The 13,509-nt window shown below is 48.9% G+C and overlaps 1 protein-coding gene across 4 annotated transcripts in view; it reads left to right on the top strand.

The window, feature by feature from the left end:
* Positions 1-2,432: 2,432 nt before the first annotated feature.
* The window catches only part of LOC133122942 (reticulon-4-like), a 26,726-nt gene continuing 15,649 nt past the window's right edge, over positions 2,433-13,509 (top strand). The window contains exons 1-3 of one of the 4 annotated variants that reach the window (XM_061233230.1): positions 2,433-3,085; positions 9,654-9,710; positions 10,325-12,421. In XM_061233230.1, the coding sequence (XP_061089214.1) occupies positions 2,656-3,085; positions 9,654-9,710; positions 10,325-12,421 (2,584 nt within the window). In that variant the 5' untranslated portion in view covers positions 2,433-2,655. The remainder of the gene's footprint in view (positions 3,086-9,653; positions 9,711-10,324; positions 12,422-13,509) is intronic. The other 3 variants (XM_061233231.1, XM_061233232.1, XM_061233233.1) reach the window with 3 other exon arrangements.

The raw sequence follows: 13,509 nt of genomic DNA, 5'->3' as shown, positions 1-13,509 counted from the left end.
TATGATGACATATGACATCTGGATTCTGTGCACACAGCACACACACACACACACACAGCACACACCACACAGCACACACAAGCATGAAACTGTATGAAGTCACACTGCCATCGCACCCTCCATCTGCGCCTCCCTCTGCACCTCCCTCTGTGTGTGTATGGCTGAAACCCCATTCCGTCTGCGCCTCCGTCTGCACCTCCCTCTGTGTGTGCGTATGGCTGAACCCCCATTCTGTCTGCGCCTCCGTCTGCACCTCCCTCTGTGTGTGCGTATGGCTGAACCCCCATTCCGTCTGCACCTCCCTCTGTGTGTGCGGATGGCTGAACCCCCATTCCGTCTGCACCTCCCTGTGTGTGCGTAAGGCTGAACCCCCATTCCGTCTGCACCTCCCTGTGTGTGCGTAAGGCTGAACCCCCATTCCGTCTGCACCTCCCTCTGTGTGTGAGGATGGCTGAACCCCCATTCTGTCTGCGCCTCCGTCTGCACCTCCCTCTGTGTGTGCGTATGGCTGAACCCCCATTCTGTCTGCGCCTCCGTCTGCACCTCCCTCTGTGTGTGCGTATGGCTGAACCCCCATTCCGTCTGCACCTCCCTCTGTGTGTGCGGATGGCTGAACCCCCATTCCGTCTGCACCTCCCTGTGTGTGCGTAAGGCTGAACCCCCATTCCGTCTGCACCTCCCTCTGTGTGTGCGGATGGCTGAACCCCCATTCCGTCTGCACCTCCCTGTGTGTGCGTAAGGCTGAACCCCCATTCCGTCTGCACCTCCCTGTGTGTGCGTAAGGCTGAACCCCCATTCCGTCTGCGCCTCCGTCTGCACCTCCCTCTGTGTGTGCGTATGGCTGAACCCCCATTCCGTCTGCACCTCCCTGTGTGTGCGTATGGCTGAACCCCCAGCAGAGGCCTGGCGGTGTCTGTAGAAAGGCTCTTAGCTGAGGCCCAGCAGTGGCTTCATGGCAGCAGGTAATTCTGTTAATGCATCAGATGATTGATAACTCAGTGTGTAATGGCTGGTCAGAGCAGCCATGTTAGCTGAGGCCTCACAGAAACCTGATATGCTCAATACTGCTGTACACCCGACTCCTCTCACAACATCTTCGCATGGCTTTGTTAACAGTTTTGCATGGAGGGTTGGTTACCTTCTCATATTATTTCTACTTTAAAATCTCTAAATGTTATTTAACCTGTTGTGTAATTTAATTCTGTTGCATACGTTTATATAAACATACAAGCAGAGTATGTTAAATGAATGAAACAGCGACATTTAAATGAATTTGAAAAGAGTTGTGAATTGTAAAAAGCTGGAGAGACAGACATGCCATGATCACTATTAACGTCAGTCATTAGGCAGGGAGCTGTCTGGGCATGCTGGGAAAACTAATCCATCTCGCAGCACAAGAACGTGCAGGTTTGAGCTCCTGAACCTGCCCCTCCTTTCCCAAACAGAGGAGCGTTTCTGGCGGCCTGCCGATGAACCACTGATGGCTGTCACTTGGTCACGTCAGACTCAAGACGATAGATGAGTTCTCCAGTTTCATTAAAACATGAACATCCATAAACCCCCAAAAAATCTACATTTGCCAAGCTTGGATGTAACCTTTGCACACGATACACTACCATCTTGCCTTTGTCATACAGTGACATGTCACCCTAGCGAGAGAGAGAGAGAGAGAGAGAGAGAGAGAGAGAGAGAGAGAGAGAGAGATTGACGCTGGTGAGTTAGTGATTGTGTTGGGGAAAAAAACAGGTAATCCCTTTTAATGGGTGTGTCTCTGTAAAAAACGCTCTGACCTGCGAGGTACAGCATTCCTCCTACTTCCACGGAGAACAGGAACTGTACCCAAAGGCCAGCGCACGATACAGTAGTTTCAATCTCAATCAATAATTCCATTTACCGACATACAAGATGATTAATTCTCGCGAGCACAGTACAAATATGCATGATTACCAGACAATAATTTCTGACAATTCCGAGAATCCTGTGACAATTTACGTGTAATCTGACATCATAATATTACAAATTTATCATTTCAACGTTAAGCAAATTCAGAGGTAACGTAACCTATTCCATGCGCATTTTGGATGCAGACATTTCTCCACGTATATTTTGTGAGAAATTAGAGCTAGCCGAATATACAAATTTAAAAAATCTCAGTTTAGCTAACTGACGATTTAGTCAGCCAGTTAGCTACATTTTGTTATGTAAAAACAGAAGTCGCAGGTAGCTGATATTTTGCATCCAGGCAGTTTGACAGCATGAACATTATCCCGCTTCCTATTGGCCTCAGCCTTATATGTATTCTGCTTTCTATTGGTTCGGTACAGAATAGGCGTTATTAGTCTCAGCCTCGGATTTTTTCAGTAGGCGGCAGAGGACCACATACGTTCATTGGTCAAAATGGACATCGGTCAAAGTTTTGCTTTGCAGCCATTGGCCAATCGGTGCTCTCTTGCGTTCCAATGTTCTGCAGTGTGGCGCGTCGTTCTCTTTTCTGCGGTCTAGTGGCAGCGTTTGCGCGAACAAAACCAGCCCGTTCAGTACTGTTCAGCCCTGACAAAGAAAAGATCCGAAAACCACTGACGTTTTTTATAGCTAGTAAAGAGTAAGGATTAGGTTCCTGTCCCCTGTGCGAAAGTCAGTTTGCAGGAGACAAAGATGGAAGGATTTGATGACTACATATCTTCCACGACACCCTCGAATGATGAACTTCTGCGGGGATCTGGGGATACGAACAAATTATTCGAAGATGCGGCCGGGTTCCTCTTAGACAGTCCTAAAGAAAGTGCCGCCAGTGAACCGCTGGATGAGGACGATATCTTAGATTTAGCCGGCGGGGCTCGGGATGCAATTGAGAGGCACAAGGCCGCTGTGTCACGCTTCGAGGATGATGAGCCCATGTACACGAAATATACGGAACCCTTCAATTTAGACCCGGACCCCGAAGCGGACCAGGGGCTGCTCGGCGGCTTTGTGGATTCAACGGAGAAGCAGGCAAAGCCAGTGAGCGAGATTGCGGAGACAGAAGCCCCTAAAGCCGGACCAACGAATCCGACCAAAGAGCCATCTTCTACGGAGACATCCTCATGTAAGTAACTCCGGCGTTAGCTAGCTAAGATATTTCCAATCTACAATCTGCGTAGCAGTCCGCACATCTACGGGGAAAAACATGAGGTCAGAGGCTTAACATTATAGTGCGTATAACGGTGAAGACATTTTAACCTATTTCAGCCTGGAGCTGGTCAACTGTTGACTTCCTTTTAGTTGACGCTGACCATTTTCACATAACTGACCAACTGTCGTAAAACTCGCTTAATGTTAGCTTAAAATGCACATATAAGTAGCTATAGCAAGTTTTCTTTAGCTTGATGGAGTTGCGAGCAGTCGTGAGCACCGTGACAAGCGACCTAGCCAGCGTACATTAACCTTTGTTGATGCGGGAGCCCGGAGCACCAGACGAAAAGTGGCCGAAACTAAATACCGTTACCTGGGTAAACATCGTCAGTGGATGGGCTGTCTGAGATTAGCTGGCCAGCTAAAGTGACGTGAGTTTAGCTAGCTACGATAGTCTACACGAACGGACGGGTAGACACCCAAGATGGGCGCCTGTGCTATACATGCTTCCCTGGCACAGAAATCTGCGCCTTTGTGCGAGTGTTGGTTAATATGAGCAGCACGAAACATTTCCCCATTCCTGATGGACTGCGTGCTAGTTAGCTACAGAATAGTAGTACAGAATATGAACAGAATATGTCAACTATATAGTCTAGGGGCCATGCAGTTGATGAGAATAACCATGTGATAAGAACAACTCGTGTGATGGGTAGTAGGTTAACGTTAGCTAGTATAAAAAAATAGCTGAAACGTTTGCAACAGGAAGCCATCTGTTCTCGCATCTCTAAAGACTTGCAGACTAACACAAATGTCCACTTCTTGGCTAGAATATATACCAAATACATCCTTACTTCAGCTCACATAAAACAAAGAGATGGCTGGATGCCGTCGTGCTGTGACTTTATATTGGGTGAAACGGACAAGCTTTTTCCATTCTCCAAGTCAAAGCTGGTTAGCCAGCTAAACGTTATACCTTACGCATGGCACTACTCCATTACATCATGTATAAATAAAACAAACACATCCGCGCTTTTAATCGGGTAGCTACTAGTGGACTGTTTTGGAGTCATAATTTCAAAGCGGTCTAAAGTAATATTAAACGCATATTATTATATATTAATTATATATTAGTACATGGTGTGTGTAAACCACGCAGCAGACAGACACACGCAGATGCTAATGCTAATGCTAACTGTCAGTGACTGTGCAGTCATGGGCGGGGTTGGAGAGGCCTGCGGCTTCCGACAGACGGGCTTAGCATCGCGGCCCGGTTACACCGCAGATCCTTATGGTGTATTTGGATTATGTTACGGTGTTACCCACCCCATTGATGATCATTGTTACACAAATAAGGATTTTCAGTGTGGTTGGCACATTTCACTTCATGAATTGTGTTTTCGGGGACTCATCTGTGCCGGTAGGACGTGCGTAATGTAATAGCAAGGACGGACAAGCCGCGTAATCTGAAGATGGACAGTTTGATTTAAAAAAGAGACGGTTGTGCCATGATGCTGACAGCTTCCTGAACGCGTTTCATTTCCGTTCACTTGCGTAAATTGAATACAGCGCATTTGCAACTATTGTTGTGGAGTAAACATTTTTTGTGTGCAAGAAACATAGGCGTGATCTAGGTTCATGACGTGATTCAAGGACTTCGGTATATGTGTTATACCCACAAAGCCGGTCGAAATGCTCCAGGGAGAGCGAGAAAGAGCAGAAACAATGAGGGCAGAATATTTCAGCCTCCTCGGGAAGCCCACCATTGATTTGTGTCTGATGTCATAGTCTCGTGAGAGCTGTTGCATCCCCCTTTCAAAATGACCGTAATGCATTAACACAAAGAACCCCCCCCTCCCCCTGACTGCAAGGGCATTTGTATTGGACTAGTTTTATGTCAGTGAATCGCAGCTCTGTCTAATGTTTAAAATGGTCCTGTAAAAGGTGTACACCGTCTCTGAGTAGGATCGCGGATGTAGGACGAGTTGAGCCCATAACGGATGAGGTTAAGGCATGGACACAGAGACTGGTCCTAGGCCAGCTCCCCTGATGCTTAAATATGGGCCCTGTCGCAGTTGTACACACAAAGCAGCTGTTCATGTGGAGGATGTTGTCACCTGTACACACATGAGGCAATAAGACCACTTTAGTTAAACTCCTACCTATCCTACATAGTGCCACCTGCTCGATACACTTCAGACACTGTGTGTTTACGAGTGTGGCGTTGTGTGTGTACAGAGATCGGTGACTCTGTGTCGTTTGGTGGAGCAGTCAGGTTGCCGTAGATGCGTTTCCCTCTCTTTGTTCGTTGGCTGGTAGGTGATGTCATTGTTTATGTGCTGGACTGGTCAGCCCTGTTTCTAAGGGCTGATGGGAACGTGACTCTGGAGTGCACCAGGCACTCTCCTGTCTTTGCTGTTAGCATGAGGACTGTTAGCATGGTGATGGCGGGCATGGTTACTGTGGTCGGCATGGCGACGATCAACAGTGACTCAGTATTGCTGGAACGGCCCAGTTCACTGCCTGCTTCAGCGTCCCTGAGGTGGTCTGGCGGTGGGCTGCTGTGACCCAGTGTGGCGGCTCCCACACGGTGGGGGGGGAAGCGGGCGTGGCCCCCACACCTGACACCTGTGTCGCTGCTGGATGGGAGTGCAGCCAGCCCCGGTTCCGCAGCTGCAGGATCAGGTGGTCTGGTGTATCCCGTTTCTGCTCCCCGAGCTGGTTATTTCAGTTTGGGCTAACGACGGGAATTCTGTCATCTTGAATAATGTTGTAATCCTGGAGCGTGGAGACGGAGCCTTCTGAGACGAGTTTAGGGTTTAATCACTGATTGGTGGCTCCTGGGGGGGGGCTGGAAGTAGGGCAGTGAGAGCACCTGGGAGAAATGGGACGTGTTGGTTCTGTGCTGGCTTGTCGTAAATTAAAGTGAGGTGTTCTTGCCTTTTAATAGGCCAGCGATCAGACCTGCTGGTTTCCCACCTTTACCTGGGAGTGTTCACCTCCTCCAATGTGACTTTAAAACTGCCTAAATTACGAGATCTGTACCTGCATGAGGTGGTTTCACATGCAGTGAAGTTCTCATGGGGCAGTAGAGTGTGAGGTGCTCGTGGGGCAGTAGAGTGTGAGGTGCATGTGGGGCAGTAGAGTGTGAGGTGAGGTGCTCATGGGGCAGTAGAGTGTGAGGTGAGGTGCTCGTGGGGCAGTAGAGTGTGAGGTGCTCGTGGGGCAGTAGAGTGTGAGGTTCTCGTGGGGCAGTAGAGTGTGAGGTGAGGTGCTCATGGGGCAGTAGAGTGTGAGGTGAGGTGCTCGTGGGGCAGTAGAGTGTGAGGTTCTCGTGGGGCAGTAGAGTGTGAGGTGAGGTGCTCGTGGGGCAGTAGAGTGTGAGGTGCTCTTGGGGCAGTAGAGTGTGAGGTTCTCGTGGGGCAGTAGAGTGTGAGGTGCTCGTGAGGCAGTAGAGTGAGGTGCTCGTGGGGCAGTAGAGTGTGAGGTTCTCGTGGGGCAGTAGAGTGTGAGGTTCTCGTGGGGCAGTAGAGTGTGAGGTTCTCGTGGGGCAGTAGAGTGTGAGGTTCTCGTGGGGCAGTAGAGTGTGAGGTGCTCGTGGGGCAGTAGAGTGTGAGGTTCTCGTGGGGCAGTAGAGTGTGAGGTTCTTGTGGGGCAGTAGAGTGAGGTGCTCGTGGGGCAGTAGAGTGTGAGGTGCTCGTGGGGCAGTAGAGTGTGAGGTTCTCGTGGGGCAGTAGAGTGTGAGGTGCTTGTGAGGCAGTAGAGTGAGGTGCTCGTGGGGCAGTAGAGTGTGAGGTTCTTGTGGGGCAGTAGAGTGTGAGGTGCTCGTAGGGCAGTAGAGTGTGAGGTTCTCGTGGGGCAGTAGAGTGTGAGGTTCTCGTGGGGCAGTAGAGTGTGAGGCCTGGTTTCTCCCTGTGTGGTGTGAACGTTGGCCCCAGCGCTGGGCATCAGGTGGCAGCAGACTGCTGCTGTAGCTGCAGGGTTTGATGTGGGAGAGGGTAAGTGACTGTAAAGGTCCATATGCGTCTTTTTACCGTTTCTCACCGTCCTTCTCCTTCCTGTTTTGAGGTTTAGGAGGTGGGTCCCTGCCTGCTTTAGTCCTGACCCCCTCCCCATAGCTGCCAGAGCTTATCACCCTCCTCCCCGACCTCTGACCTCCTGAGCCACCTGGTCATGGTGGGATTGGTAGCACAGCGTTTTTACGAGCTCTGAGTTCAAATAGAATTTGTTTTGGATTACAATACGTTTCTGTGCTCTATTGATCTTGCCTGGTGCATTTCAGCCTGCAAGGAGGAGCAGGTGGGCGGGGTTTACACTTTTGTGGTCATTTCAGTTGTTCGAATACACCAGGCAAGCTTAGTCAAATGCAGAAAGTACGGATACGGCTGTGCGGGATGTCCAGGGAAGAGCTCACAGATAAACCAAAGTCAGGAAGTCTACACAAGCTGCTCTTGTCTGATTGTGAGGTGTTTACCTTTGTCCCAGTATTCTACCATTCTGTCCCTGGTATCTGTGTGCCTCACGAGTCATGAGCTTGTGTGGTGAGCCATGATGACCTTTGACTTAACTCTGGCAAAAGCCTTCTACACCCACAGACACTGGGATAATGGGTTAGTTCTGGTTTTCTGCAATGACATTACGGGAAACCAATTTCACAAACTGTACTATTGTGTTCTGCAGAGAGCGAGCCGAACCCCTCCGAGACTTGGAGGTTAGGGCTGTAAAATAATCTGCAGGATTAGGGTTTGGGTTAGGCCTGTAAAATGTGCTGAATAATCTGCAGGATTAGGGTTTGGGTTAGGCCTGTAAAATGTTCTGAATAATCTGCAGGATTAGGGTTGGGTTAGGGTTAGGTTAGGGTTTGGGATGCTCAGCTGATGAAGATGTCCTGTAATGCAGGTCTGCTGTGATTTCATATGTGTGGAGCTTTGCTGAGTTAGATCAGTGGACAGTTTGAAAGCTTTAGCTGATTTTTATTTATATTAGTTTATTTATATAAATTTGTAAATCAGACCTTTTATTTGCATTCAGTTAAAATCACAAATCAGTGCAGTAGAACTCCTTTAGAGATTTATGGTAAGTTACTTCACAATGTGAATTTGAATAAACAGGTATTCCAGTGTAAAGACCTGCCTTTGAAATAGAACAGTTATACTCAGTTGGAATTCGGTCTGTTACTGGTTTTAAATGAATCCAGGTTGCTTGGTGATAAATCGGTTACTAGTTTTAAATAACAGTTGCTTAATTAGTCAGTCTTACTGGTTTTAAACCATTGTACTGCAACACAGATTCAATGGTTTTGACAGACGGCCTTACACAATTGGCACATAGGCATAGTGGTAGATCCTTGAGTATTGTATGGTGGCGTGTCTTTGACCTTTGACCCTGATGACCCTGGCCTGTTGTCAGGTTGCCCAGCTCCCTCATGGCTGAAATGTAGGTCATAGTTCAGTCCACCTGAGGCACAGGCTGTGTCCTGTGACAGTCTGTGACTGAAACTCACAGGTCTCTTACCCCATCTGAGCGGCTCCCCAATCCAGTGACATCATTCAGTGGAAAGTCTGATCCTCACATATGTCACCCCCAGTGGTGGGGTTTCTCTGGTGTCAGGGGATCTAAGAGTAAAGGTCAGGGGATCTAAGAGTAACAGTCAGGTGATCTAAGAGTAAATTTGTCTCATGTGTGAAACTGAAGTGTGTCAAACTGTTTGCGTGGCAGACACATCGGAAAGTCTGAATCGTGGCACTTAAATAACCCCCCCTCTGCTCAGAGTGGCTGTGTCACCGCAGATGAGCCCTGTGTGGTGATATCGGGGGTTTATAGGGAGCTGTGCCCTCCTATGGACCTTATGTCATATATGTTTATAAGTGCCATGTAATGTAATGTAATGTAATGTGCTGTGGCAGTTACCCCTTCAGACAGACGGGCTGTAAATGTCTGGTGAGGAAACGCTTCATCAGGGAATCAGTTCTGAGTCTGTCGCTTGGTCTTCTGTATCCCTGTATTATTGTATGTATTAATCTGGCAGATTTACTCAGTGTCGAGCATGACTAAACAGAATAATGTTGTATTGTGGATTAGTTATTAATCTTCCTCAGATGCACAGCTGTAACCTGCCTGTTGCTGGTTTTGGCCGTTTTCAGCTGGATTTCAGTGTAGCCTGCGTCAGACCCATTTCACTGCACACCTGATTTGTGAGGAGGCTGGGTTTCCCCACACCTGATTGGCTGTGAGGCTGGTGTAGTTCACACCTGATTGGCTGTGAGGCTGGTGTAGATCACACCTGATTGGTTGGGAGCCTGGGGTATTTCTCTAAACTCCCACAGCTCTGCATCGCATGTATAAATCGCTGTCTGAACCAAAGACCAAGGCACACAACAAAGGCGGCCATTGCAACGAAGATTACTAGGTTTGCTTGCAGGGAGAAGGCGTAGCTGCATCAGCTGTGTGTGTCTGTGTGACGTTGACCTGGGACTGTGGGGGGGGGGGGGGGGGGTGGTTCCTCTTCAGCTGGGTCACTGAGCTCATCTCTTTTTGTGTTTCAGATGAATCCTTTTTCTCTTCCTCTGCTGCATCTCAGCCTCTGATGCAATCCTCTGCAGGCAAGTTCCTTCTGCTGGCCCTTACCTGTCCTGTACTTACCCCTCTGTTACTTGCCCACCTGTTACTTACCTGTCCAGTACTTGCCTTCCCTCACCTCTTGCATTTCCCTTAACCTGTCCTGACATCCCAGTGTTCTCTGCATGTGTAGACCGTTCTGTGTAATATCGAATAGTGTTTACATTTCTGTGTGCATGCTCCAGTGTCTGTTGTAGACCTAATTTCCGTAGACCTAGTTTCCTTGAACCCTTTCCTTTGTGCAGTTAATGAACCAGCTAATGGTTCAGTTAAAATTAACATAAATATGAAACTTGAACTGTGCTTGCAGATTTACCTGGTTTACCTGGGATTTCCCCCTTCACTGTTCAGCCATGTTGTTCATTTGGTCACACCATTGGCTGATTCCTAAAGCTGTTCATTTCGAGAAGCGCCTGGTGGTTTGTGGGTTGAAAACCCCAAATTATTCGGCCTAATGAGTAAATTTGAGGTTGTTTGTGGGCTCTGGTGGGAATCCCAGTTTTAGATTTTGATGTCTAACGTGACCCCAGTAGGTTTTATTTTGCTAGTGACTTGACGTGTTGATGTGTGGCATTTTCCTTTCTATCTGTGGGCACAGAGGGCAGAGTTCAACCCTTGGGGAGGGCAGCGGGCGATGGCTCTCATCATGCACCTGTCTCCCCTATCTCTCCTCTTCATTCTCCTGATTCGCTGGAGGAGCTCTCTCTGTCTGACAGCCCCAATCAAGCCCCCTTCACATCCGCGCCGTTTGGCTCAGGCCCAGTGCCGCACACTGAGGCCTTTTCCCAAAAATTAGTCCAGGACGTGCCTCTGGGCGAAGAAGGGGGAATGTTTGAATGTAAAACTTGGGCTGACAATCTAAATGTCAAATCGGGCCTTGATTATCGCGAAGCGTCAAGAGGGCCAAACAGAGAGGGCTTGGAGGCGGCTTCCTACTCGGAAAGCGGTAGTTTCTCCAGCTCTGCGCATACCGCGGGGGTAGATCTGGGATCCAAGATGGATCAGGCAAAGTCGATGCTGTGCGACGACAGCGGAGTTGCCTCCTCTCCAGATGAGAAGCTAGGCAGTTCAGTGGGGTCTCAGGAGGACGGGAGAATGGATAGCGGGTTTGATAAAGTCTCGGGATCAGGGGAATCCACTGGATCCACTCCCTCTCGATCACCCCTGAACCAAAACCTTACCCCTGAACCTTACTCTGCATATGCCTCCTCTAACCCAACAGTGAAATCGGAGGCAACCTACCTGGACTCTCAGGACAACATCAAGGGATCCGATACATCATCCACCAGCTTGTTCACCTCGAAAACATCTTGGTACGAAAGCGAAATGCTGACCGGTACGGCTGACCCAGAAGACGATAGCTTCCTGCTTGAGATGAAGTCTTCATCCACCACAAAGAATCCTTTCCAGGGATTCTCCCCCATTAGCCACTCCGGCGGAGGCTTCTCTCAGTACAGTGAGATCGGGTCTGACAGTCGGGCGGTAGAGATGTCTGAGAGCCCCACACCAGACCTGGTGCAGTATGCACACCATGAGCTGCAGGAGGCGATGCCAGCGAAGCACATGGAAGAGACTCACTTTGACCTTGTTCACAAGGGCTCTGACTCTGTCATGGAGCCATCCAAACCCTCTGTACCTCTTTCAGTGTCTCCCAAAGATCCGGAGGATTCCCCTGCCCAACCTTCTCTTCCTGATATCCTCGAGTCCTCTCCCTTAAGCTCTGGGAAGCAGGACTCTGACTTATCAGAAGGAAGCCCGGATTCCGATCAGAGTCCCGTTCAGACGATACGGAGACAGATCAAACACGTCCCTGTCACTCATTCTGCGACAAACCCGTTCGCCTTTGATTCCGACACCAAGATCTCGGCCTTGAAGGACAAGACTGCGGAAACTGGAGCGAAGGGAGCCGAAATGGCGGGACATGCCATTCTGCCGGGCCTCGACCAAACCTTTGGGGCTTTCGATCTCGTGAAAGAGGTGGACAGGCATGAGTCCGTGCCCTACATGAACCTGCAAACAAGCGTTGCGTCGAAAGCGGCTCCTGAAGAGTACGACTCCGACAGCCCCAACACAGACTCCCTGTCTCCGGTTCTCACAAAAAATCCACCAAGTTTTCAAGTTCAGGAGTCCCCAGTGCCACAAACCAAGCACACCGAGCAGACCAAGCAGACCAAGGACTTCCTCGGGGGCAAAATGTTCATGGATGAGCCAGAAGCAAGTGAAGAGGAAGGCTTTGAGCAAGAGGTCTCCTCCGAGGAGTTTGAGATCATAGAACGACCCCCTAAGGGCAGCGTCGACGAGTTTGTAGAAAAACTGGATCATTCAAAGTTCACCGCGGCATCTGACATGGGTGCAGATGAAGATGAAGACGATGAAGATGCTCTGTCCAAGTTCAGCCAGGTGAAGGCCGTCCCGGACATAGAGTCGGTGTTCCAGAAACCCGACTCCAGCAGGAGCTCCTACACCCTGCTGTCCCAGCCGGCCGCGGCCGCCGCTCCTGACGTGTTTGGCGCCGAGCTGGGAAACCCGTTTGCTCCCGCCCGACCCGGCAAAGAGGCGCCGGCGCTGTCGCAGGCCCACCTCACCGAGGAGGCGCCTAAGATGGCCGCTCCCGGTCAGGCCAAGGGGGAGAAGATGGAGGCCCTCCCCGATGCGTCCGCAGCCACTGGGCTGCCGGGGCTGGGAGTGGAAGCAGGTAAACGCAGCATGGGTGTCCACCATTTTGTTTCGGCACATGGTCATCCTCCATTTTGTTTCGGCACATGGTCATCCCCTCATCATCCTGGAGCCACCTCCCTTCATTCATTCCGTTTCGTACCTTTTCCGGATTATTCCTGTCGCCCCTTGCATGTGGGCTGATCAGCTTGCACTTTTTCCCAAACCCCGTGTTTGTGTTTGTGTTTGTGTTTGTGTTTGTGTGTTGACTGAAGTCTTGCTGTGACCGTCATCTTTTTTCTTCTTTTTATTTTAATTTTAAAACATTTGCATGACGATTCTTCCCATGTGATGTTTTCCGCATGTGTGATTGGCTTAATAAGGACAAGCCTTCAATGGTGTTTGTCCCTTAATCAAGGATTTCTTCCCAATTTGATCTGAAATTAGTTTGCATTGCATTTTGTGACCCAAAACATTTGTGCTCTAGCTGTTGCACGTGTGGAAACCCCGTTCATATAGCTGCAGGCTCTTATCCATACTTGGTCAATTTTCAATTTCCTGCCAATGTTACTTTTATACCAAATCGGTTTTACTGCGATTACTGTGGTTACTGCGGTTTAGGTACTGAAAACATGTGGATTGAAGGAAGAAGAAAAGGCATTGATTTTAATTTAACATTTAATTAAATTTAATTAAACATTCTTTATTTGCAAACGGTATTTACTCAAGACACAAGAACCCAAAAGCAGAACACCAGTCCACAGTGAGCACATTTATGGTACTTCCACAATTTGAATTGAAAGTATGAATTTATCACTTGTCATTTAAGATGCATATCCTCCAAGGAACTATTGAGATTAATTTACAACAAACTCACTCCGCTGACACCTTTACAGTTTTTTAATCAAACATGGGTTTTTTGGTTGTGGATCTCCAGGTTCTTCCAAACCATGCCGGGTCACTCATAAATTAGACCCCAGTAACAACTGCTATTCCTGAGCCTCTCAATAAATGATACTAAAATATCGAATGGCATAACTAATTGGGTTAGTGAAGTAATGAAGGCTGGCGTTGGGCGAGGTCTGAAGGGAACAGACAGAATATGTGCAGTCCACTTGTCTGGAAAGC

The sequence above is a fragment of the Conger conger genome, chromosome 2 (assembly GCF_963514075.1).
Source record: "Conger conger chromosome 2, fConCon1.1, whole genome shotgun sequence".
In the NCBI taxonomy this organism is placed as follows: Eukaryota; Metazoa; Chordata; class Actinopteri; order Anguilliformes; family Congridae; genus Conger; species Conger conger.
Note: the sequence above shows the minus strand (reverse complement) of the source record. Positions and strands in the feature narration are given on the sequence as shown.